Below are 26,819 nucleotides of genomic sequence, written 5' to 3' on the forward strand. Positions count from 1 at the left end.
TGAGCGTGACACCAGCCTGACAGAGGTGTGCACTGCTAGTACTGACCAGGCACTGGGGAGGTGACACAGAGATGGAGATGCAAGTGGAAAAGAGGGAACAGTGGAGGAAGAAAAGGGAATATATTCTGGCAGCTGCAGGCAATATGGTTGGCCTGGGCAATGTGTGGAGATTCCCCTACCTGTGCTATAAGAACGGAGGAGGTGAGCTGGAACACACAAAGTCAATGAACTGTCACATTTGACTGAGTGCTTTCACCTTTCATGGAAATAACTTTTTAGGTAAAGGTTAGGATCAGTTAATCAATTTCTTCATTACACCTACTGTAGAAGTAGAATGGTTGAAGAAGAACTTCAACTCTGTCAGACAAATGAAATGGGGATTGTTCTAAAGGAACTGCAAGTTGATCGTAATGAATTTGTCACTATTTGCACATTAAGTGTATCTGAAATGATACTTCAAGAACAAGAATTAAACTAATCTACCATTTCCTGGTTGCAGGAGAACATGGTTAAACTAACTGTATATACTACAGCAGCTTGTGATTGAGAAAGTCTTTATTCAGATTTTATTTGTAAAAGTTTATGAAAGCTTACCCCAACTCTGTATATCTTCACTGTATAAGCAACATGCATAACTGGGACCAGCAGCTAAAACAAAGTTACCAGAATAATGATATTTGTGGGCAACAAAAAGGAAGCTGCTAATTTTAATGAAAAATAAAAACATGATACTATTTCTGAATCTAGTCTAAATGTAGAACTGCCAACTTGGTAAGTGCAACATTGATTTGTGCTTGTTATACAGTTTACACTAAGAGAAAGCGAGCCCAGTCAAGTGACTATTGACATGAATATGCTGAATGTAATAGTTGTGGATCCACTCCACTGTAGTTACACAGGTTTGAGCCGTTCAGTTGCGGTTGACATTCCCATCAGCCTACAGCGGCGTGTGTGTAATGTATAACTGAATGTATTTGGGTTTGGGCAATAGGTCAGATAATTTAAGACACCTGAGGACATCACTTTTGAGTTTTGCTAAAGTTTGATGGACATTTTTCAATTTTCTGATATTTTATTGATCAACAGATTAATCAATGAATCAGGAAAGTATTGGCCAGATTAACTCATAATGAAAAGTATACTCTGCATTGGATCAGACACTCAGTTAACTAATGCTGATCCAGTGCTCATCCTACTACAGCGTCACTGGTCTCAGGTGTATTTGTGTGTGTGCAGGTGTCTTCCTGTTGCCTTACTTACTCTTTGCTGTGCTGTGTGGCCTGCCACTCTTCCTGATGGAGACTGCAATTGGCCAGTACACACAGGAGGGCCCCATCACCTGCTGGAACAAGCTCTGCCCCCTGGCAAAGGGTAATCACATTATTTCTAATTAAGTCACTGTTAACAAAAAGTGTTTCACAAACTCTGTGAGTTTGTGAATTTCAAATACTGTATGTCTTCTCTGTCTGTATGTGGCTAAATACATTGTTATGACCCTGTGAGTCATTTGTGAGTGTCTGTGTGTGTGTTTTTCTTTGCTGCAGTGTCTCCTCTCCCAGTGTGTGTGTGTGTGTTTCTTTCTCTCTCTCTCTTCAGCATGAATGGAGCAAGATGATGACTGCTGCAGCGCAATTGGTCAGGGGGCTGATCCCCGGTCTGTTTGAACACCAGCGGCCTACACTCTGGTCCCCTCTTCAGCCTTTCTACCACAAAGAACCACCAGCATGGTGTTTGAATTGTTGGGTTAAAAGATGCTGAGTGTGTAAAAATCAAGTTTTGAACTATTGTAAATAGTGTAAATACATGTAAATAGCTAGGGCAGTTAAGTAGGGGGGAGAAGCCTTTTTGTTTTGAACATGTTTTCTCCTGTTTTTCTAGGTCAGGAGCTTAGGTTAGAAATTTGTCATTCATTTTCCTTTTGTTTATTAGGTAAGTGTAGGGGGATTTTAGTTTGTTCTGTTTGTTATGTTGGCCTGTTCTTCCCCTGAAGCTAAATAAAACTGCACCTTGTTTGGACTCTGCAGTGTAGGAGAGGATATAAAGTAAGGAATTTCTAGTTTTCCTGTCCCAAGGTGCAAAACAAATTCCCTGTTCCAGCAGATCTAAGGGCAGCTATTATAATGATAATGAATTCTGGAGATAGACAAAAGGGATGAGCTTAAACTGGGGTGTCTGGGCTGTTGTCTCCCTCCAGGGACGGGGTATTCGTTGATAGTTGTCCAGCTGTATTCCAGACTCTACAGCATTGTCCTGGCCTGGGCCTTCATCTATCTCATCTACTGCTTCAGAGACCCTCTGCCCTGGACCACCTGCAACAATTCCTGGAACACAGGTCAGTGTGGTATGAGGGTGGGAAGATGTATAGCAAATGAAAAGAAACTCAGCGCTTTCTTTGTTTTTTATAAATGATTCAAGGTTTCAGACACGCTCCCCTTTACGTTAATGTGATGTTGGTTTGATATTTGAATACATGCCCTGGTCACTTTCATGTAAAAGTCATGATGGCAGTCTAAGTAGGTCGGACCTTTCAATGCGGCATAAGTTTGATTTGAATGTAAAGGCTGCAGCAGCATAAGGCAAAATATGCAGATAGAAACGTTTGTCGTGTACCACCATGTAAGATCACTGTGATAAATTTACTGCTTAGTCTTCATCTCTTCTGAACAAAGAACTGCACACATAAAAAGCAATATGCACAGTCTTTGAAGAACATTATCAGCATTTGTAGGAAATGTTGGAAGAAAAGTCCTTCCACTGAAATCTAACTCTGGAATGAATGAAATCTTTACACAAATTCTAAATATGTAACTGGAAAAGATTTTGAAATTTTCATACCTGTAAAGATTTCCTGAATCATCAAACAAGGCTGTAACAAAGGTAAGGCCTTTTTAACTTAGTTCTCTTTACGTATACTTTTATTGTTAACAGTAATATTACGGCTGTTCCACATAGTATCCTTAGGTGGTGAAAAGTTGTAAACACAACACAGTAAAGCCTGCTGATAGGCTCCTGAGAGTTTTACCAGCTGAGAACCATGTCCTTTGGAATATGTGTTCACATACAGTTTTACAGGGGTATTGAACATAAATTTTCAGTTTTGCATATATTGAGCTTGAGACCTGAATCCTATGAAAATTCACCAGTTATATGTAATGCATTGTGCATTTGCCATTTATCCTCAAGAAATAATACTGTGTCCTCAGCTACAGAGCTAATTATGTCCATGCTGAACATGTTAATATTATTAAGAAAAAATGATCTGAACCATAAATTTACAGGGCCTGTATAATGAAAGAATGTTCAATTAAATCAAATGCAAAATCGAGGAAGATGATTAATCTGTCTGAATTTGTGTAGTTTGAATAGTCAAGTAAATCTAATCCTGATCTGATATTAGAGTGAATGTGACTGTTAGGCTTACGCCTGAGAATATGTATTGGACCCAAAGATGCAGACCACTAACACGATTTCTGGCTTGTGTGAAGTGTTGAACTCAGCAGATGCTCTAAAGTGGACGTACACTATTTTCTTGTTTGCGTTACATGCCCATATAATTCATTGCTGTATGAATTATGTTTTGTTTGGGTGGCAATGCTTTGCAGAGGCTTCTAGCTGAGTTTCTCCCAGTCATTCTGGTATGCTACAAAGTAGGATTGGTGCTTCCTAGCGTGAGCACTGGCCATCTGAACTGTGCGCATCTCACCCAGCCCCCTGTACAGGGGGTGCTCGTATTGAAGAGGTAGCCCTGAAGTCAATACAAGGCCTGAGAGTCTTCTCCTTCTTTGCGATGAAGAAAAACCCAGCACCTAAGGGAGAGGATGAGGGTCGAATGATACCTGCTGCCAGAGAGTCCTTTATATATTGCTCCATCACCTCCCGCTCTGGGCATGACACACTGTGGAGTCGGTTCGTGGGGAGCGGTGCACCTGGGAGGAGGTCGATAGATCAGTCATATGGCTGGTGGAGGAAGGGACAGAGTGCGGCCCTTAGGAGCTTAGGAGGAGAGACTATGCTCTCGGCGGCTCCACCTGCAGGAGGCATGGCTGAATGAAGACATAGAGAGTGACACTGAGAACTCCAACTCACAATTCTACCCTGGCCCCAATCGATTAGCGGGTTATGCTGTCATAGCCAGGGGTGTCCTAAGACCAGAGTGAAGAAGTGTACAATGAGGAACAAAATCTCTTCATGCTTACCGGATATGACCATCAGGTTTGGGGTGGTGCAGTGAGTTATCTCCATCATGACTCTCCCATTAAGGTGTGGGCCTTCACCAGTCTTTCCAGCTCCACCAGTCGGCAACCCATATCCGTGGCCATATGGTTATCCAGCAGGTTTTCCTCCGCTCCAGAGTCTATGAGAGCCAAAACAGAGAACACCTCTTCCCCCATACAGAGAGCAGTCTGTCCTTGAAACTTGCAGCTGTGTGGGCAATTAGATTCTTGGGAGATGGGGCTCGTCAGTCTGTCTACTGACAGGCGGGATCTTTTGGTCGAATGGGGCAGACAGACAGAATGTGACCCACTTTTCCACAATATACACACTCACCCGCTCGGATCCTGCGGGTCTGATCTGATTCGGGGAATGGAAAACAGAGATCTCTGGTAGCGGGAAGGAGATCGAGTGGAAGTTCAGGATCAATCAATCAAGGCATTCTGGTCTGGAAGCTCATCCCTTGTAGAGATCTGGTCCTTCAAGAGCTCAGAGAGACAGTGCAGAAACCGTGGCGCGGTAATGGCCCAGCTGGCATCGGCAGATATGGTAAGAAAGTTAATGGCATGATCCGCTGCCGTTTGGCTGCCCTACAAAGGCCGAAGCAAATGGCTCGAAACATTTCCAGCATGGTTCGGGTGTTTGAACACTAACTGTAGTCTCCTCTCAAACTTGGCAAGTGAGAGTGTACTAATGTCAACGGTAGTGTTTAGTGCCTCTGCCCAAGTCAACGCCTTGCCTTGAAGCAACCCAAAAGCGCAGATCGGAGAAGGAGCATGGATGCTAACGGAAAACAATACTACTTTGTAGCAGAAAACCCTGACACTTATTGCGGGTCTCATCAAATGGTTCGGGATTGGTTGTATTGGCTCCCAAGAGCTGCAGCTCAGGAGAAACAATCTGTGGCTGAAACTGTTAAGGAGCCCCAGAGACCTGAGACGCCATGTATTGAGTGGATGGACACAATGCCTGAAGCAATTGTTCGTGCTGACCGAATAAGGCGCCATGAGTGGTAACAGCCTTTTTAACTGGATCTGCTGGGTCCATACTAGCTGGATTGTTCTCTTTGGCTTACACCTGAAAATTTGTTTTGGACCCAAAGATGCAGACCAGGGACAGAGATATCAAATATAACACAATTTATTTTAAACACAACAGGTGAAACAGAAAACACACTCATAAGAAGTGGATACAGAAATAAACAAAAGGCGCACTCAAAAGGAGTGGGGAGAAACTCAGGAAGCTCTGACAAAGCAGGTTTGAGTCAAGGCACACACTGATGTACAGTAGCAGAAGACACTGAAACATAAAAAGCACACAATAAGTGGTAGACCAAAATTCGTTAAAATTAGCAACTCAACAGGAGAGGAGATAGTGTAGCATAGTTCTCACAAAACATGAACGAAGACATTGCCAGGGATTCAGGACAATCCGGCACAGGTAGGAGAGAGCTCTCCCCTTTTATCCTGTGCCTTAATCAGGATCATGCGCATCCAGTGTGCACCTCAGGAGGCAGAGCTGGCTGGGTGTAGGTGAACACCCAGCCAGACAGATAGGCAACAATAACACTGGGGAACAGGAAAAACATATATTAAGGATAGAACAGGTCTACAGGATCATAACAGTGACGTTTGGCCATAAAGGTATTTTGGTTTCTCATTTATTATCTCTTCCAGATTCTTTTTTAAACATTTATCATAAATTTGCAATGGATTTGCGCAATCGATGTTTGAACATGAAATGAGCCTCCAGTTTTCAGGAGCTAGGTCTGGTAATGTCTTGGCCACAAGTGCTTCCGGGTGCAGAAAACAATGCGTCACAATGACATTTGGATGCTGCTATTTCACTCTGTTTACAAATCCTTTGGTGCATCCAAGCATGGCAGCTGCTCCATCGCTGCAAACACTTATGCAGTCTTGCCACTTTAGTCCTCCTTGTTCAAGGTACTCTGACACAACTCGAAGGTTTTCTCTGATGGTGTCTCCGTCTACAAAGCGCGCATTTACCATAAGTTGTGCATGTCCACTGATATCCGTAGATTCATCGAGTTGCAATGCAAATTTCCTACTAATGTGCAACTTTTCCAAAACTATCTTCTCAATGTCTGCAGACATGTCTTCAATACGTCTGGAAATTGTATTATTATATTATTTGATAGAGGGACTTGGGCTATTTTGTCAGCGGCGCCAGGGCTGAGCATCTCCATCCATCCATCCATTGTCTATACCCGACTATCCCTTTCTGGGGTTGCGGGGGGCTGGAGCCTATCCCAGCTGTCAACGGGCGAGAGGCGGAGTACACCCTGAACCTGTCACATCAGCCAGCTCCTTTTTCTGCTCTCTCCCTCTCTCCCTCTCTCTCTCTCTCTCTCTCTCTCATCTGCACACCTGTTCAGCCAGTGCACACCTGAGACCAATCTCCATCTGTGCCATACTTAAGTGGCTCACTCACATTCACTCTTCGCCAGATTGTTCTTAGCCCTTATGCGAGACTATCCAGCGTATTCTTTCGGACAGATTACTCGGTTTAGACCCAGCCTGTTTTTGACCTCGTCTGCTCTCCTGTTTCCTTGTAAAGACCCCTGTTCTGTGACCCCGAATACGAGTTTCGCCTTGCCCCCTCTGGACAATAGTACCTGTGGGACTCACGTGCAACCATTCACACTCACACTCACACCTAAGGACAATTTTAGAGTGACAAGTTAACCTAATGAGCATGTTTTTGGTCTGTGGGAGGAAGCCGGAGTGTCCGGAGAGAACCCACGCATGCACGGGAAGAACATGCAAACTTCACACAGAAAGGCCCTGCCGGACCTTCTTGCTGTGAGGCACACGCACTACCTGCTGCCCCACCATGCCGCCCTGGGCTGAGCATCTCTTTTAAGATAATTCTGCAGTCAGGCAGTATTAATGTCTCTGCCACAGTGTGTGGCTGTTTTGATTTATTTGACCCCGAAAGGGATAAGCAGCATAGAAAATGGATGGATGGATCATGGTACTGTTGGACAACTTTTGCCTGCACACCAGGCATAGCAGAGTAGACTTGATTGGTTCCCCAGTAAAAGTAAATAGAAAGGCAAGATAAGTTTCATTGTATTGTCTTGAGCTCACCTTTTTTGCTTTCTTCTGACCACTACTCATGCAAGGGCCTTCATCTGGGATGGAATTTTCTCCAGGACCCAGGTCAGATTGAGTACTTTTTCGTTTCAGATATTTATCCATTGCTATTACTTGCACTGTCTTACTCTAAGCATGACTATGTACTTCTGTATTTAGCACTGATACACTGCCCTCTCTGGAAGAGCATTTAATTGTTCTGCCTGTCAGTACTCACTCACTTAGAGTACCAATAAGGTGAAATTGAATAGTCTTCCACGTCACACACAATGATTTATCCTGGTACACTTATGTACCGCGGCAAAGCCTTCCTTTATGTGCTATCACATGTCAAATCATCTGCCACTAGTAGTTTCTTCTTTTTCAAGATCCCACATTTATGACAAATCTTCCAGATTTTGTTTCTCAAAGATCACATTGTGTACTGCACAATAACAGGCTGAGTTGCATTTTCGTGGGGTGCCCCAACTCTATGCACCATGTTAACAAGAAAGCCCATCTTTTTCTTCCAGTGTGGGCAATGACACAAGTTTGATGTCACCTCTGATGTTCATGTCAAGAGTAGTGAAGCACTTTGTCAACTCAACCACCACTTTCAGGATATCAGCGTTTGAAATGTCCTTCAATTCTCTCCCGCCATTAGTACACTGTTTCTTCTAGACTTTTTATTTGGCTTGTTGATCATAAAATGACAAAGCTAGGATGTTACATTCATTTCACAAGAAAGCCGTGTTAGGTGCTATTCCATTTCCTGAATACCTCAAGATGGTGCCGCAGACGGCCGCCTTGGTGTGTTGGTGCGTGTTGTTTTGTTTTGTGTGTTACCTCTGGTTTTTGCGACGGCACCCGGAACTCTTTCACCAGAGATGAGCTCATGAACATCAGAGGAGCAACACCAGAGGATTTATCGTCTACGTTCCTACTCCCAACAGTGGAAATTTTGGACATTCTGGTCAAAGGTGTGCTAACCTTCGCTCCTTCATCACCATCTGGTACGCTGCTGCCACTGCCAAGGACAAGGGCAGACTGCAACGTGTCATGCGGTCTGCAGAGAAGGTGATTGGCTGCAATTTCCCATCTCTCCAGGACCTGTACGCCTCCAGAACCCTGAGGCGTGCAGGAAAGATTGTGGCTGATCTCTCCCACCCCGGACATAAACTCTTTGAGACACTCCCCTCTGGCAGGAGGCTGCAGTCCATCAGGACCAAAACCTCACACCACAAGAACAGTTTTTTCCCATCTGCTGTCAGCCTTATTAACAAGGCCCGGAACCCCCCCTGACACTCTTCACACTTTCACCTCTGCCTCATCTGTCACATTGACTTTGCCATAACTCTATGCGTTAAATTAACGCTCTGCTTGGACTTTCTGGAAAAACAGACTGCGTTTCCAAAAAAAAAAAAAAAAAAGACTTGTGTACATATATTTATATTGATATATTTTTATTACTTTAACAGCTTTTACTAGGTGTGTCATGTACCAACTTCACCAAAGCAAATTCCTCGTATGTGTAAAACTGGCAATAAAGGGTTTTCTGATTCTGATTCTTTCTGATTTACTCACATTGTTCTTCTTTTTCAAAAGTGGGCATAATGTTTGGTTTAGCTGTCTGTTTTTGACATAGTAGATCTTACAATTTGGAAACTCACCACACACCAACCTCATATGTCGCCATCTTGATCCCCACATCCTCAGATGTCATGCAGATGTAAGCAATGATAACCTCGCCAGATCGAGGCAGCCACAGTTTTTAGAGCCGTCACCTCATCTGGGCAGAGAGACAGTTAGCACTCGCTAGATCCCTCGTCTTTGCAGTGTCAGCAGTGAAGAAACAACTATTATGCAAAGAAAATTCTACTTCTGCGATTTTTTTTTTGCTCATGTACAAAATCACTTAAGCATCTTTCCTTTATGGTACTTTGATTTCTCAATTTTTTCTTGAAGACACAGGGTTCTAATCATTGAAATGTACATTAATTTAAATGGCAACAAAAAAAGTTCTGTTAACCTCCTGACTGCTAGTAGTTCAAATTTGTCCTCTGTGGAGGACATTTGTAAACCTGAATATCTCCCACCCACTGCATACTACTGAATTAACTCCTTTGCTATCTACAAAGGACATTTAGGGCTTTTCAATAACACCAAATTTGAAGGGGTGCAGCTTTGTTTCTTTTTCTCATTAAAGACTGGCATCCATCAGAGCAAATTCTTTTCAATTCTATAATTTTTATTGAGAAAATTTTGGCTTGAAATGTTGTTGGGATATTTTACATAAGTCTCTTAACAACACATTAAAACATTGTCTAAATTATTTTAATTGTATTTTAGAAAACTATTTAAGTGCTTAAAAAATGTCCTCCGTAGTGGACATTTGTAGTTATTTCCTCCATTTACTGGTCAATGCCCAGTGCGCCAGTATGTACCGGGCAAACCATACCCAACTGGATTGAAGGTGTTTGTCTTGGCTGCACCAACTGGTCTGGTCTTAGACTTTGTGGTCTACCAAGGCAAGACTAACTTCAGAATTACAGGAGTGAAGGCCATTGGAGAATAAGCTGTTCTTCATTTGGCAGAGTCTGTTCCCCAAGGAACCCACCTGTTCTTTGACAGAACAAAATCCGCAACACCCTAATGACAAATGGGTTGACAGGGACTGGAACACTCATGAATAACAGGGTTCCAAAGGAGTGTACAAATGGTAGTCAGACAAAGCCCTCCTGAACTTGCTGTCCTAAAGTGGTTGGACAACAAGCCAGTTGTCATGGCATCCTCTGCCTGTGACATTGAACCCCAAGACACACGCAGAAGATGGTCCAAGAAAGACAAACGGTTTGTCCAGGTGTCAAGGCCACTGGCAATTGCTGAGTACAACACCAACATGGGTGACGTGGACATGGTTGATCGAATGTTTCTACCGTGTTTCTACAGGATGGCCTCTTGTACTCAGAAATGGACAGTGCGTGCAGTTTTCCACTTTTGTGACCTGGCAATCACCAACTCATGGCTTCAGTATAAGAGTGACTGTCAGTTTCTGGGGAAGAAACAACTGAAGTTCCTTGACTTCAAACTGCTCCATGGTGAAGAGTTGATTACTCGGGCCCAAGCAGGAATCGCAAGTGACAGCAAAGATGACTACACTCCCCCATGTCAAAAGTGGAAACTGCAGCCAAATGCAGCTCTGAGACACGATGGCACCATCCATCTTCCAGAGATTGTGGACGAAACACATGCATCAAGGTGTTGCAGATCTGGCTGCAAGAGCAAAGCATATGTGATGTGCACGAAGTGCAAGGCATTCCTTTGTTTTTCCAAGAAGGGGAATGGCTTTTTGAAGCATCATACCAAATAAGCACAACAAAGCAAAACAAAACAAAACAAAACAAAACAAAACAAAACAAAAGTGATGATGTACAGTTATGTGGATGTTAAACTCATTCTTATGTTGACTTTTTGGTATTTTCTTTGGAACTAACTGGTTGCCATCAAGGTTCAATTTCACATGTATGGCATTCCGATGTCCACTGTAGTGGACACACGATATCTTAAAAATAAAAACTTTTTTTTTTTTTCCAAAAAAATGTTTTCAGTAATCTACTTACCTAACAAAGATTGGGGAATTTAAAAAAAAAATTGTGATTAGACATTTTTTTTTCCTGGTAGCCAGGAGATTAAGACCCTAACCCAAATGATATCACATTCTGATGACTATTTCAGTCACGTGAAGCATTATGAAGAATAACATTTAATCACTGTGATCATTTCCCTTCCTATCAACAGACAGATGTGTGGACCTCACCTCAACAAACGGGACTGCAATACACAGCAGCAACCTGACAGGAAACTGGACATCTGGAAATCTCACCAAGTCTTCCGTCTCTGAGTTCTGGGAGTGAGTCAATTTTGTCACATCAAACTCGTGCTAAATTACATAGGGCAGCAGCAATCTTTTCATGTCAAATATGGTAATTCTGCATGCTTGTAACCTTCACTAATTGTGTGGTGTTCCCATACAGGAGAGGGGTGTTGTCCATGTCTGGGGGAATAGAGGAGATTGGTACAGTCAGGTGGGAGCAGCTACTGTCTCTCCTGGCCTGCTGGGTGGCTTGCTACTTCTGCATCTGGAAAGGGGTCCATTCCACAGGAAAGGTCTGTAAACATTGTCATGAAAATTCAGGGGCCAACCAGTCTCTTATAAAAAATTCACATGTTTTTTAATCTCATTTGAAGAAATTCAATTTTTACACTTTATTTTCATCACACACACACACACACACACACACACACACACACACACACACACACACACACACACACGTTGTGTTTTTATCACTTCTGGGGACATTACATAGACTTACATTCATTTCCTGGAGCCTTACCCTAACCCGAACCCTGTACCTAAGATAACCTTACCTAACCTGTAACCCTATCCTCAGTCTTCACCTTAAAATTTAATGATTTACATTAAGGGGACCTGCATTTTGTCCCCATAAGGCAGGTGAGTCCCCACAATGTGACTGTGTAAACAGATTTTTGTCCCCACAACGTGATAAATACCAGGTCTCACACACACATACATACACACACACACACACACACACACACACACACACACACACACACACACACACACACAAAGACCCAAAACATACACATAGTGCCCTATAGAGGTGAACTGGCACTTCTATAGTCCAAAATTCGTAAAGGGACTGACTTTAATGATTTTGACTGTAAAACTCCAAACCTGAAAAGGTCTCTCAGCAAGCTGAGTAACACCCCAACTGTCACAAGTACTAAAAGAGAATACAGGAAGGCTGAATGTAAATGGAGAAAGTCGTCTCATTCTTCCCATTGTCCCAACATGAAATGAAAGCAGCATTACCTTTTGATTTTGTCTATGTTACTGACGGCATTGCAGAAGGACAGCTGAAGTCTTGTACTTGTTGTACTTGAAACTTTACTACTACTACTTGAAACCTACAGCACTACTCAAAGAAGTAACCGACATTAACAGGAGCGTAGCAGCAGCATTTCTCTCACCTAATGCAGTAATTGCATATAACCAGCAATATGCCAAATAATCACTGAAATTTTAGGCGGTGTACGTCACGGCTGTGTTCCCCTATGTGACACTGGTCATCCTGCTGGTCAGGGGGTTGACTCTGCCAGGAGCCTGGCAGGGTGTGGTCTACTATCTGTATCCAGATTTCTCTCGTCTGGCAGATTTTCAGGTGAGACACCTTGGATTAATCTTTGCAGCTTTACAGTGTCTCTTGTTCTTTTTATTGTTGAACTTGAAGCGTCACACCCACCTGGGCCAATTATCACTGGAGATGAGTGAATTACATGCAATTTTTCATCTTTGTTAATCAGGTATGGGTGGAGGCTAGTGCTCAGGTCCTCTTCTCGTATGGTGTTGCAGGAGGAAGCATAATCACACTGGGTAGCTACAACAAAGTCAAGAACAACTGTTACAGGTAAGCCATTTGATCAGTAGTTCCACTAATGTTCAACATACTCCAGGCTTCTTGTTGGTATTGTTAATTCAGTGATGGGTTTGCCATGTGCTGCTCTTAATCAGGGATTGGAAAGATTCCGCAACATAATTTCTCAAGTCTTTTCTCTCGTGAATCAAAAGATTCAGGTTGAAAACAGCCCCTAAAAAACATAGATCTACCAAAGGGTGTCATTTTTACATCACTCAAACCATTTTGAATATCATCCAGGGTTTGGAAGTTACCAGCCAGCTCTGTGACAAGGCAGGAGCTCTGCCAAATGGAGAGAAGATGTTTGGGAGAGCCATTCGAACATGATGATCAATACATTTTTGCATCTCCAAAGTAAAGGCATCAAAGGAGAACCATGGGGCTGACTGGCTTTATCACACAGCTGATCCCCAGGCATGAGCAGATCTAGTCACACAAGTAAATAAAATACGCTATACGCAAGGCATCTGTGGCATGTGAGAGGGGCCGCTGCTTAAAGACCAGTGAACATTAAATCAAAAACTCTGCAACCAGAGGGGAAGGCTGAGGTGGAGAGGGAAGCACTGAGTAAGTTGTGGTTGCTGGGTTGAGTCATCAGTGGTTACCTGGGGCCCATTGCACAAAACTAGGATAAGGGATTAAGCCAGGATATGTAGGTTATCCGGGCTCAACCTATCCGTGATCTGGTTGCACAAAAGCAGGATAGCGGAAAGTGGGATATGTTATGGGATAAGTTACCATGGAGATTTATTCTGTGGAGCTAGCCTGCTCCAGACCAGGCTAAGTTCCAGGATCTATTTAATCTCATCCTTTATCTCAGTCAGCAGTCATCACAAACGGAAACCAATAGTTATTCCACTGACCACTACACATTGTTATCACCTTCAACCAGATCCATGGCCATTATTTAAACATTAACACAAAACATAAGCATCATTAATTTCAATTTTAATTAATTTCATTAATTTCAATCATTGCAGATAAATGATAATTTTAGATGATGTTGCTTTCATCAGATAGACACTTCCCCATAGACTATATATAAAAAACACATCCAATATAAATATAAATAGTAAAGAGTAACATGATGTTCCTTTACTAAATAAGGATAAATCAAAGCATCAATTCCTTTCAAAACTGAAGTCACACAGTGACTCTACAAGATAGAAAGTACAGAATCAAAGCATATTATACAACACAAGAATAAATACACATCCAACGGTCTGTATATAGTACACCCCACATGTCTGCAGACCGAAATAAATGCAGGACAAATCCGTACACAACAAATGAACAGACAAATGAATGGATGCAGTAGCCTGCAAGCTTGTATACAGAACAAACATAAAAGGCCAAATCAATCTAACTTGATAAGATAAGATCAACTTTATTAATCCCAAAGAGAAATTATGTAAGGGATAATGCCCGACAAGGTGTCCATTATCAAAAATGAATTGACGACGCGGAGGCGTGAACCGTCCAACACGAAGCTCCGCTTATACCATGGTCACTTAGGAAAGAAATAAATATTAAATCAATTATTAATACGTTAATGTTGTTTTTTACCGTTAAAATCGTACATTTTTCCACAAGAAGTGGCTGAGTGGACTATTTAATATCTCTCATTGTGATGCGTTGCCAAGGTAACCGGCTCTGGCCACAGAACCTGCAGCTCGATCGGCCGCAGCTGTTATATTAGGCCTAATCAGTGAAGGGAAGTGAGATGATTGCTTAATGTTATGTTACGTGATACAAAATATCATTTCAGAGGGCAAGTGCATCTCTTACTGCTTGTGTGTGTCCAGAGGATGATGCGAAATTTTGTTTCAAAGAATCAAAGTCCACAGATAGTTTCCTAAATCGTTTTTATTGCAAGAAATATTATCCACCATTGACTCTGATAATTGAATGTGTATCAAGCAAGTAAGTCTATCCTAAATCGTTTTATAAATATTATCCACCATTCACTCTGTATCAAGCGAGTAAGTAAGGTAAGCAAGACAGTTTCTGTTGCCACGGTTACCAACTAGCATTTGAGCCAGCGCAATAATTTAGAACAATCAGGTTATTTGACCGGAAGTTTTTTATAGGTGTCCTTCAACACTTTTTAATGGACACGCTGCAGCCAATCAGAATCGAGCATTCACCCAGACCATGGTATAACGAGGAGTTATACAGTCTGATGGAGTTACATTTACACAATTTCACTTACAATTTCAACTGATTCATAATCAGAATACAACTACGTTTTCGGAGATGTTAATCAACTATTTGGATTGTAATTGTGATGGTTTCAGCGGAGCAGTGAGTGGGTATTTGTGCACTACTTACGCATTCAGGCAGTCTCCAATACTTTGCCACGCTTTCTCTCGTTGTTTTATAACTGTGGTGATGTTGCCTTTCTTTTTAATTTGGTTCTTCACCTCCTCGTAAGCCTCCATTAGGACTTCTGCCTCCAACAGGGAAAAGTACGCCGCTCTAGTTGCCATGGTGAATCGATGAATCTGTGATCGATTGCGGGGTCTATTTGAGGAAGTCGCGTGCACATACTTATCCAGGATAGGTTTTACTTGGCTTGTTGAATCCGTGTCTGCTCATCCTGGCTTGGTCTTTGTGCAACCGGTTAAGCCTGGACGCTCATGTTTTGGATTGGGTGAACTCAGCTCAGTCACTTATCCTGGAAGTCTTAGGCCATTTCTCAATACCAAGTACACCAAGTTCGGACTTACGAACTTTGCAGTTTGGACCTAGCAAATTCGATTTGGGAGTACAGTCTCTCCAGGACAGGGGGACGGAGGAACATCATTTTGCAATTGTGCAATCCTACTTTTGTGCAATGGGCCCCTGGACAGTTTATTTACCATTGCCTGATTGCTTTAAAGGAGGGCTTTTTAAATACGCTCATGCTGCCCCAGGAGTTGGCCCTGAGATATTTTTTATTTTGGAAAAGTCTGAAGACTCATCTGAGTCTGGTTCATCTTAGTTTGCCAGATCATACTGTTACGCAGGACTAATTGTGTGGACCAAGTGCAAAACACAGAAGCTGAGGCAGGGAGTAAATGTGGGAGTTTGGTAACATTCAAATAATAATTTGCTGACAGCAAAATCACTTGACCAGGGGAGAGCAGAAGATGAGCAGTGCACCTTTGAGTGAACCAGGCAAGGCAGATAAAATGGCAAGCAAAGACTGAGCAGAGGCTGCAGGCACAGAGAAACAAGAATTAGCGAGAGTTTTGTCAAAAATCTCGGCATCTCTGGCATCAGACTAACTGTGTAGCTGACTCTTTGGACTGGCAGTGTGGTGGAGTTGAAGCCTGTTGAAACCTGATATTTTAGATTGGAGATGATAAGCATCTGGCCAGTAGGATTAGGCAGGGGATGTGAGAATAAATAGATTTCAAAATAGATAGATAGATAGATAGATAGATAGATAGATAGATAGATAGATAGATAGATAGATAGATAGATCTGTTACGTGCGATAAATCAACGCCTGAACCCAAGGATGCAGAGTCTCAAATCAGGGATTTATTTGAATACAAAGTACAACCAAAAATCACCACAACGGGAAACTTAAAGTGCAATAAATAAAACAGAAAAATCTCCACAAGGGAGAGGCAAGACTTACACTTGCTTGCAAAAATAAAACACGCCCAATACAAAAACTGGCAGATGATTAACTTCAACCGGAAACTCAAAGGATGCAAATAAACAGAAACTCCAAAAGGGAGAGACAAGACTTACAGTTGCTTGCAACAGAAAACACGCCCTATACAAAAAACTGGCGGATGGCACAAATACATTCAAATCACACACTAATATAAAGCAGGCTAGAAGTAGGCTCGAGAGCGAGAGACAGGAGAGAACACGGCTGGACTGAGGAATAGTGTGGCACAGGAGTGAGTGTGAGTGGAGCATATGAAGCTGGCTAATTGCCAATGAGCTGCAGGTGTGACTCGTGTGCCTCGCCCCCGAGCCGGCGGCCCCACCTCTCCACACCGAGCCTGCTGAAGCAGAGAGGAAAGAAGGCAGAAATTAGTTAAAGTGGCAGAACAAAACCTGAGACCATGACAGTACCCCCCCTCAAGAAACGCCTCCTAGCGTTCTATCTGGTTTACCTGGATTTTTCCTATAAAACTCACGCAGCAGCTGCAAATCGAGGATGAGGGAGCACGAGATCCAGGAGCGCTCCTCTGGGCCGTACCCTTCCCAGTCCACGAGGTACTGGTATTCTCGCCCTCGCCTGCGGATGTCCAGTATCCGAGTGACGGTGTAGGCAGGGTGTCCGTCTATGAGACGCAGAGGTGGAGGCGGTGGCACCGGTGGTTGATGAGGGCCTTCCATCACAGGTTTCAGGAGGAAGACATGGAAGACTGGGTCGACGTGGAGGGAGGGGGGGAGGCAGAGGCGGATGGCACTGGGGTTTATTATTTTCTCCACCATGAAGGGACCAATGAATCTAGGAGCCATTTTGCGCGACTCAGTCTGTAGAGGGAGATCTCCAGATGACAGCCACACTTGTTGTCCCACCTGATAACTGGGGGCTGGGATCCGGCAACAATCTGCCAGGCGTCGATTCCTCTCAGCGGTCCATCCCAGAGCGGCTCGTGTCTCGCGCCACACTCGCTGCACACGGCGGAACTGGGCTCAAACAGAGGGCACAGCGGCGTCTGACTCCTGACTGGCGAATAGGGGAGGTTGATAACCGTGGTTAACCATGAACGGGGACATACCTGTTGAGTAGATCAGAGTGTTATGCGCATATTCCACCCAGGGGAGGTGGGAAGCCCATGAGGATGGGAGACGTGAAGCCACACAGCGCAGAGCAGATTCCAAGTCCTGGTTAGCCCGCTCTGTCTGGCCATTAGATTGTGGGTGATACCCGGACGTGAGACTGGTGGAGGCTCCCAGGGCTTTGCAGAAAGCTTTCCACACTTGAGATGTGAACTGTGGTCCTCTGTCAGAGACGATATCTTGGGGAATACCGTGCAGTCTAAAAACATGAGAAACCAGCAAGTTCGCGGTCTCCAAGGCAGAGGGAAGTTTGGGGAGGGGGACAAAGTGAACCGCCTTGGAGAACTGGTCTACTATAGTCAATATGGTATCGTTACCTTCTGAAGGAGGCAGCCCAGTCACAAAATCCACCACAATATGAGACCACGGACCGGGAGGAACAGGCAGTGGCTGAAGAAGACCCGCTGGTGGACGGTGGGAGGCTTTATTACGGGCACAGACAGAGCAGGCGCCAACGAAAGCCCGGATGTCCGCTCCCATGGACAGCCACCAGAAGCGTTGCTGAATAACAGCCAGGGTGCGGTGGACCCCTGGATGACAGGCGATCTAGGATGCGTGTCCCCAGGTAAGCACTGATGATCTCACCATGGATGGAATGAAAAGGCGGCCAGGAGGACAACCGTTAGGCACGGGCTGTCCCTGCAGGGCATCTTGCACCTCTTTTTCCAGTTGCCATCTGACTGCCCCTAACACGCAGGTCGCAGGAAGGATGGTCTCGCTGGGAGACTCCCCCTCCTCCAGGGAGAACTGTCTGGAAAGGGCGTCAGGCTTGATGTTTCTGGAACCCGGGAACAATGCCCACCGAGCCTGACGGGAATTGAGACGTTGCACCGAAGATTTTTATGATCTGTCCAGACAACGAACGGCCTCCAACCAATGATGCCACTCCTGCAGAACCAGCACCACCGCCAGCAACTCCTGGTTCCCCACATAATTTTGTTCAGCCGGGGAGAGTTGGCGGGAGAAAAAGGCGCAGGGGTGAAGCTTGTTGTCCGCAGGCTGGAGCTGGGAGAGTACAGCCCCGACCCTTGAGTCCGAGGCATCAACCTCGACCACAAACTGCTGCTTGGGATCTGGATGAACGAGAATAGGTGCATTACTGAAGATATTTTTCCGTTTAACAAATGCACCATCAGCAGCAAGAGACCAGGTGAAGTTTTGTTTGTGGGAGGTGAGTTGGGTGAGAGGAGCAGCTATCTGGCTGTATCCTCTAATGAAGCATCTATAAAAATTAGCAAACCCCAGAAAGCGCTCGAGTTGTTTGCGGGTGGATGGAACCAGCCAGCCCTTAACCGCTTCCACCTTGGAGGGATATGCCTGGAGTTGTCCCTTCTCTATCACGTAACCTGAAATTGAACCGTCAAGCTGACAGATGAAGCATGAAAGTGACATTTCTCAGCTTTAACAAAGAGCTTGTTCTCGAGCAATCTCTGCAAAACATCACAAACATGGTTTATATGGTCATCAAGAGAGCTCGAAAAAATCAATATATCATCTAAATTTACAAAAACCACATGAATGAGTAAGTCTCTGAGAACTTCATTGACCAGACACTGAAATACAGCAGGCGCGTTAGTTAGATCAAATGGCATTACCAAATATTCATAATGTCCGAGGTGAGTGTTGAAGGCTGTTTTTCACTCGCCCCCCTTGATCCTAACCAGATGGTATGTGTTCCTGAGATCCAATTTGGTAAAGACACAAGCAGAGTTTAACGGACCGAAAGCCGAGTCAATCAGAGGGAGGGGGTACTTGTTTTTAACAGTAATGTTGTTCAGTCTGGGATAGTCTGTACAGGGGCGTAACATTTTATCCTTTTTCTCCACAAATAAAAATCCAGCTCCTACGGGTGAAGATGAGGGAAGGATCAACCCCGCCGCAACCGACTCGGTTATGTATTTCTCCATAGCCTCCTTTTCCTGCTACCCGCTCCTACGGGTGAAGATGAGGGAAGGATCAACCCCGCCGCAACCGACTCGGTTATGTATTTCTCCATAGCCTCCTTTTCCGGCTTGGAGAGATTATATAACCATTGGGTGGGAAGAGATGATCCGGGAAGCAGGCCTATGGCGCAGTCGTATGATCTGTGGGGAGGTAGCGTCCTGGCAGAGGTTTTGCTGAAAGCATCCTTTAAATCATGGTACTCTGATGGAACGTTTGATAAGTCAATTACCTCTGTTTGTGGCAAATTGCTGGGGCTTCTGGTCGGCAGGGCTGACTGAAGGCAATGTGCGTGGCAGAACAAACTCCATTTACGGATGGTGCACATGGTCCAGTCAACATGAGGATTGTGCTGCTTAAGCCATGGAATACCCGAAATAGTGAGTTCATGGGAGAGTTAATGATATACAGCTCCTGGTACTCGTGATGATTGCTAGACAGAATCAATTTTACCGGTTCAGTTCTGTGCATGACTATTTCCAGGAGTTTGCCATCCACAGCGACAACCTCCTTAGGCTGGCTAAGTTCGTACATAGGAAGGTTATGTTCTTTTACAAAGTCTCTATTAATAAAGTTATCACCAGCTCCCGAGTCAACAAGAACCTCGACCGGGAAAGTGTGATGCAATGTGTATACGAGAGGCGGAGGATGACGAAATTTGGCTCACCAGCGACCCCCTTTTCACTGGCGAGCCCGGTCTTTTGGGATCTCCAGTGGTTGATGAAATGACTCTTCTGGCCACAGTAGAGACAGCACTTTTCCCGCATGCGGCGCTGGCGTTCCGCGTGTGTCAGTCTGGTGAGACAAGTTGCATGAGCGGCAGAGTCCCTGAAGCAGAGTGATCGGAGCTGGGGCTGAGAGGAGCGTAGTCTCGGGCGTGCGGCTGGGCTGCAGGGTGCTGTCGTCTTCTTCGAGCCTCCTGTCTTTCCCTAGCTCTTTCTTTTAGCCTGTTGTCTGGCTTTGTGGCCAGATCAATTAGTTGATTTAACGAGTACAGCAAGTTCGTCTTTAATTTCCCCATTTAATCCTCTACGAAATATTGCCGAAGCTCAGCATCCCCCCACCCGCTTTCCGCTGCTAAAATGCAGAAATCTAAAGCATACTGGGAAACAGATAGACCTCTTTGCTGTAGGTCTAGTAAATGTCCCACAGCCTGCCTCCCTTTAACGGGGTGGTCAAACACGCGTTTCATTTCATCAGTAAAGGCCTGATAGTTTGTTAACAGTTCGGATTGCTGACCCGAAATGGCAAGTGACCATGCTGCAGCCTGTCCAGTAAGTAAACTCATCACAAAAGAAATTTTAGCCTAAGGGGTGGCATAAGTATTAGGCTGCTGGGAAAAGACGAATGAACACTGGTGAAGGAATTGGGCGCATGTCCCTAAGTCTCCAGAATACCTGGCCGGAATGGGGATGAAAGGCTCTCTTGGCTGCGGGGTGGAGCTGACGAGCTGGTCGATGAGATGATTTGAAGGCTGCTGATGGGATGAAGGACCGGCAGGTGGATTGAGCTGATCCCTCATGGCTGCCAGTTGGCCGCCCAGTTGAGCCACACTGGCTGAGAGCTGTTGCAGGTGATCCATACCCTGGTGCAGTGACGACTCGTGCTGATTGACAATAGCAGCCTGGCTTGAGAGGGCTTGCTTCAATGATTCAAACTCTGCTGGGTTCATGATGGCCAGACTATTCTGTTACGTGCGATAAATCAAGGCCTGAACCCAAGGATGCAGAGTCTCAAATCAGGGATTCATTTGAATAAAAAGTACAACCAAAAATCACCACAACAGGAAACTCAAAGTGCAATAAATAAAACAGAAAAATCTCCACAAGGGAGAGGCAAGACTTACATTCGCTTGCAAAAATAAAACACGCCCAATAAATAAACTGGCGGATGATTAACTTCAACCGGAAACTCAAAGTATGCAAATAAACAGAAACACTCCAAAAGGGAGAGACAAGACTTACAGTTGCTTGCAACAGAAAACACGCCCTATACAAAAAACTGGCGGATGGCACAAATACGTTCAAATCACACATTAATATAAAGCAGGCTATAAGTAGGCTCGAGAGCGAGAGACAGGAGAGAACACGGCTGGACTGAGGAATAGTCTGGCACAGGAGTGAGTGTGAGTGGAGCATACGCAGCCGGCTAATTGCTGCAGGTGTGACTCATGTGCCTCGCCCCCGCCTCTCCGCACCGAGCCTGCTGAAGCAGAGAGGAAAGAAGGTAGAAATTAGTTAAAGTGCCAGAACAAAACCTGAGACCATGACAATCTCCAAACCAAAACTATCTGCATGGCAAAAGAAAAATTGAAGAATTCAAGGAGGCTTAACAGTAGGACAGTCAGGACAATTGTAAGTGCATTCTCCCACATAGTCCTGCTCTGTATGCTAAGCTCTGTGTGTCTGTATGCAGGGACAGTCTGTGGTTGTGTGTGCTGAACAGCTGCACTAGCTTTGTTGCTGGCTTCGCAGTCTTCTCAGCTCTGGGCTTCATGTCCCACAAACAAGGAGTTCCCATCAACTTGGTGGTCGAATCAGGTACATATGTCTTATAGCTCAACACTATTGTCTCTGTTATGCAGATGATCAAATTTACCCTCACACTTCTGCATAATAATCCAAGTCGGGTGGAGAGGACAACAATTGAAATTTGTCTTTGTCCTCCAGGCCCTGGGCTAGCATTCATAGCTTTTCCTCAGGCTGTAGCCATGATGCCCGTACCTCAGCTGTGGGCCGCGTGCTTCTTCATTATGCTCATTCTGCTGGGACTGGACACAGTGGTAAGATGAAAAGAACACGGAACATACTACTGTGTTGTGCACAATGAACATGTAAAACTGCAGCTTAGGGTCCATTTGTGGAGAATTTTATATAGTTGTAACAAATCTTTTTCTTTGTATATGTTTTTAGCCATGCTAGCAGCCTGGCTCTAAAATATCTCTGAAATATCTCAACAGCTTTTGGTTGTATTGCCATGACATTTTGTATGGTATGGTAAGAGTAATATTTTGGTTTACTTTACTTTTGAAAGTAACTGACTAATGAGGCGACTGCTTGATTTTGATAACCTGACCCTCAAATATTTAATCCTTGATGCCCCAAAAAATTCCTTAAACATAAGTATGATAAGTCTGAGGTTCTGTTTGATTTCCTCATATTCCATCAGCACTGCTGCTGCTCATCTTGGCAGTCTGTCAAATTATATAAAGCAAGCTGCTTGAAATTGAGGGCAAACATTTGATGCTAACCTCTGTTTTGATGATCAAATAACAAATGTTGTTCAGTCTTGTTTCTTCTAGGTCAACATAACCTCTAATATTAAGTCATTTTTATCAGTTGCTGATTTACAAATTGGCCCTGCAATCGGCTGGCAACCGGTTCAGGGTGTACCCCGCCTCTCGCCCATTGTAGCTGGGATAGGCTCCAGCCCCCTGCAACCCCGAAAGGGATAGGCGGTATAGATAATGGATGAATGGATGATTTACAAATTTTCACATGCTTTTATATATTTTCAGCTTGATTATTGCAATGCATGTTAATCGAGTATTAGCCAGGGCTCCTTTCATCATCTCTAGCTGGTACAAAACATGGCCACTGCAATCATTTATTCAATTCAATGCAATTTTAATTATATATCTCCAAACAAGCAAACAAAAGTTATGTCATAACACTTTCCATATGGAGCAGGTCTAGACCATACTCTAATTTGCAGAGACCCAGCAATTCCCCTATGAGGAAGCATTTGGTAATGGGCGAAGAAGCGAAGAAAAACAGAACCAGACTCTGGGTTGGCGGCCATCTGCCTCAACCAGTTTGGTTTAGAGAGAGAGAGAGCGAGAGAGCAGATATGCACACCAATGGCAGTAATAACAATAACACTGTTTGATGTAATGAGTTGGTAAAATTATCTTCTTCTGTCTGCTTGTGTGTGTTAGTTTACAGGTTTGGAAACTATAACATCGTCAGTGATTGACATGTTCCCAGGACAGATGCGCAAACCCTGGCGCAGAGAAATCTTCCTCATCTTGTTCTGCTCTGTCTGCTTCATCTCACAGATCCCTCTCACCACTCAGGTACTACGCAGGCCTGTGTAATTCTAATAAAAAACACCAGCTAACACTCTCATATTGGAGTAGTATTTTAAGTGACACTACATTTATTTACCTGTTCTGTGTTGTCCAGGGAGGAGTGTACCTATTCCAGCTGATTGACTACTATGGTGCAAATGGAGCATGCATATTGTTTGTGTCTCTGATTGAGTGTGTGGCTGTTGGCTGGGCCTTTGGTAAGTGATTACCTGATATAATTGTACTATCCAGCTATCTGTCACCAGTTACCAGGGTCTAAATTACAACCCAGTATCCTAGGAATTCTGTTCATATTTGATGATTGTGCCTAACAATTTAGGGATGTGGTGATCGTTGAAAATCCACCTGAGTTTTTCAGATACTCCTGCAAAGTAAGGGATGACAGTGTAATTGTGTTCATGGTCCTTTCCTAATCTTTCTGTTCTGTGTCTCTTTGCGGTCTCAATGAAGGCCCAGTTTGAGTAACCACACGTTCTGAGTGCTTCCCTCATGTGTTTCTGCTCCTTGTCCTTGCCTTCTGTCCTTGTGGGAACAGTCTGAGCCTGGTGGTGTAGGGTTCTGACAAACCCCCAACTCCATAAATACAAAGATTAGCTTCTCCAGGGTACAGGCAGTAATATCGTGGTTGGTCAATGATGTTTCTGATGGGTGATTCTGTGGACTTGATGAGGTCTATCACTGGTATCTGTTCAAGTGTGACTGCAAAATTCAGTCCAAGACATCCTTTTCTGGTTAGGTGAGCACTCTGTTGGACAAGTTCTTAATCCACTTGTCACAACTGTCCTGCTGTGTTGTGTTGTCATCCTTTTCTGTTGTATGGAAGTTGCTCTGCTGGGCCTATAATGTCTGAAATTGTCATGTCTGTCAGTCCTTGCCCATGGTGTGATGTGAAGTCTATGCCTTCTCCACAACCCTGGAGATTTCCTGCAGGACTTCAGTAGGTAGATTGGTAGACATACCTTTAAGCATCTGGTCCATCTTAACTTCAAGTGTGTTGATGGTGAAATTAATCTGTCTCACTCTCTGGTTGAGCAGTTGATACTGAGCTTTTTGGAGAATTCTATCAGCTCTGTGGCCTTTCATGGTGGAACCCAGGTGTAGGCCATAGAGAATGATCCTGTGTTGCCTGCATCTTCAAGTTGAACCACAGATGATCCCTATAGTCCACGAGTTTTCTGGATGTCCTTTCATATTCCCATACCACTCAAAGGGTGTTCCTACCAAAGTGTGTAGCAACATGTCTGTAAAGATTCTGATTCATCCAGCTCATGGCACTTTCCAAGAGTGACTGGACTTGCTTGTCATGCGGGTCTACGACCCACCCATTCTCCTCCATTAACACACATTTACCCATCAACACCATGACTTGTGACCCTAACGACTCACATGAAGGCTGAGCAGAGCTATGATCATGCATGAGGATAAATGTCTGGCTCCATCAGTCAGTAGGAACTGAAGAAACCTCTTGGGTGAGAGGCAAAACGTCTTCTCGAACCACAAGCAAGTCCAGTTGCCTTTGGAAAGCAGTTAGAAGTACCATGACCTGGATGAATTAGAATCTTCACAGACTGGTAGATGGATTTTGTTATCTTTAAACAGAGCCAGCCTATAGTGTATTTGCCATAACCGTGTTTCTGTAGTTGGCAAACACAGATACTGTATTAGAAATTCTTCATAAAACATTACAAAACATAATGATGTCAATTTGAGTTCCTCTGCCATAGTTCCTGTACCCAGAAATTTCCCTTTTGTTGGTGTTGTACTTTCTGTTGTACATTTCCATTTCCTTCTCCCATTTTCACCTCACCTGTCCTCTCTGTCTGAAAGTTCTATGTCAGCTGCACTTCTGATCACATGTATAGTAAGTGCAGTGGTGTAGTCTAGTTTTTTGTAGTGGGTATACTGTCTATACTCGTACTCACCCATCCCAGAAGAATGCATCTTAGAACAACATTCATCTTGGAGCAACACCTCATAAGCACCATCACGACCTTGTGTCTGATGCTGCTTTCTAACATGTTGATAACATAACCAGTTTCAGATTTTTTTTTTAGTACATGAATAAAAATCATCTGAATCTGAATTCAGATTTTTTGCTTAGTGCATGAAGAAAAATCATCTTAGGAGAGCAACAGTCAATTTTAACAGTCAATGAATGAACATAATAAATGAATTAATCAATGTTTGAAAGCTTTCACAAAATGATGTTTTTACATATGCCGCGCATCACACAGACTAAACCACTGGGTATACGCAAATCACTGACCTTTTCCAGTGGGTATATGGTGTATATGGTGCATATCACGTAAACTATACCACTGAGTAAGTGTTGGGCTTGGTCAAAAGTGTGCTCTTTGACACCTGTTAATGACAAACATCATATCATGCAGGGGCTGAACAGATGTGTGATGCAGTTGAAGCCATGACAGGACAGAGGCCGTGGGTTCTGTTCAAACTGTGCTGGCGTTACGTCACCCCTCTGATCACCGTGGTTAGTCACACACTGTTAACAGCTGCAGGAGTCTGACACAAAGCAGAATGAAATGAAGACAACTGTGGTGATCATTAAGGTTTGGCTATCAGCAATCAATAAGAAGGTGAAGAGGGACTCTGCAGTGCCCATATTTGTCAAGCATTAGTGTGTTCTGTCAACTGTCTTAACTCAGGAAATCATTCCTAACGTGGCTAGTATTGACGTGGTAGAGTCTTAAGCTCTCAGGAGTCACCAGAAGATGTACGTCAGGCAAAGATGTTCCATGCGAGGAAAGATGTTTTGGGCTTAATGACAATAAGCTTATTAAAAGATTGTTTTGGCAAAAAATCAAGAGCACATCATAAGTAACTTGACGAAATTAGGGGTAGGAGATTTCACGTATGACTTTGAAGTCCTACTCTGAGGTATTAGTGTTTTTAGTCCTAGGTAGTTCACTTTCAGTGCAGGGATTCTGAGATGCTAAGGAATTTCTGAATAATACATGAATATTGCAACTGTCACCAACAGATGTTACATCATCATGTCTTGATTTATAAGCAATACAATATCAAGCTACAGTAAAAGGTTTACTTTCATAAAGCTGGATGACATCACCATGTCAGTGCAATCTGTTTGTCTGCAGAATTACTAGTTTGTTTCTTTGCTTGTCCTTCAAGGTTTTCTTCATCTGCTCGTTTCTGGACTACCAGC

At 43.9% G+C, this 26,819-nt stretch overlaps 1 protein-coding gene across 1 annotated transcript; it reads left to right on the forward strand.

Annotated features, from left to right (window-relative positions):
• LOC139343160 (sodium- and chloride-dependent betaine transporter-like) lies at positions 1-24,157 on the forward strand. Its single transcript, XM_070980645.1, has 11 exons — positions 1-201; positions 1,237-1,371; positions 2,195-2,332; positions 11,106-11,217; positions 11,342-11,474; positions 12,422-12,556; positions 12,699-12,802; positions 21,961-22,085; positions 22,215-22,327; positions 23,483-23,620; positions 23,730-24,157. Exons 1-11 carry the CDS (start codon positions 72-74, stop codon positions 23,838-23,840), a joined length of 1,374 nt encoding a protein of 457 aa, XP_070836746.1. The 5' UTR covers positions 1-71; the 3' UTR covers positions 23,841-24,157.
• Positions 24,158-26,819: the final 2,662 nt, after the last annotated feature.

This window comes from Chaetodon trifascialis, chromosome 15, assembly GCF_039877785.1.
Source record: "Chaetodon trifascialis isolate fChaTrf1 chromosome 15, fChaTrf1.hap1, whole genome shotgun sequence".
Taxonomy (NCBI): domain Eukaryota; kingdom Metazoa; phylum Chordata; class Actinopteri; order Chaetodontiformes; family Chaetodontidae; genus Chaetodon; species Chaetodon trifascialis.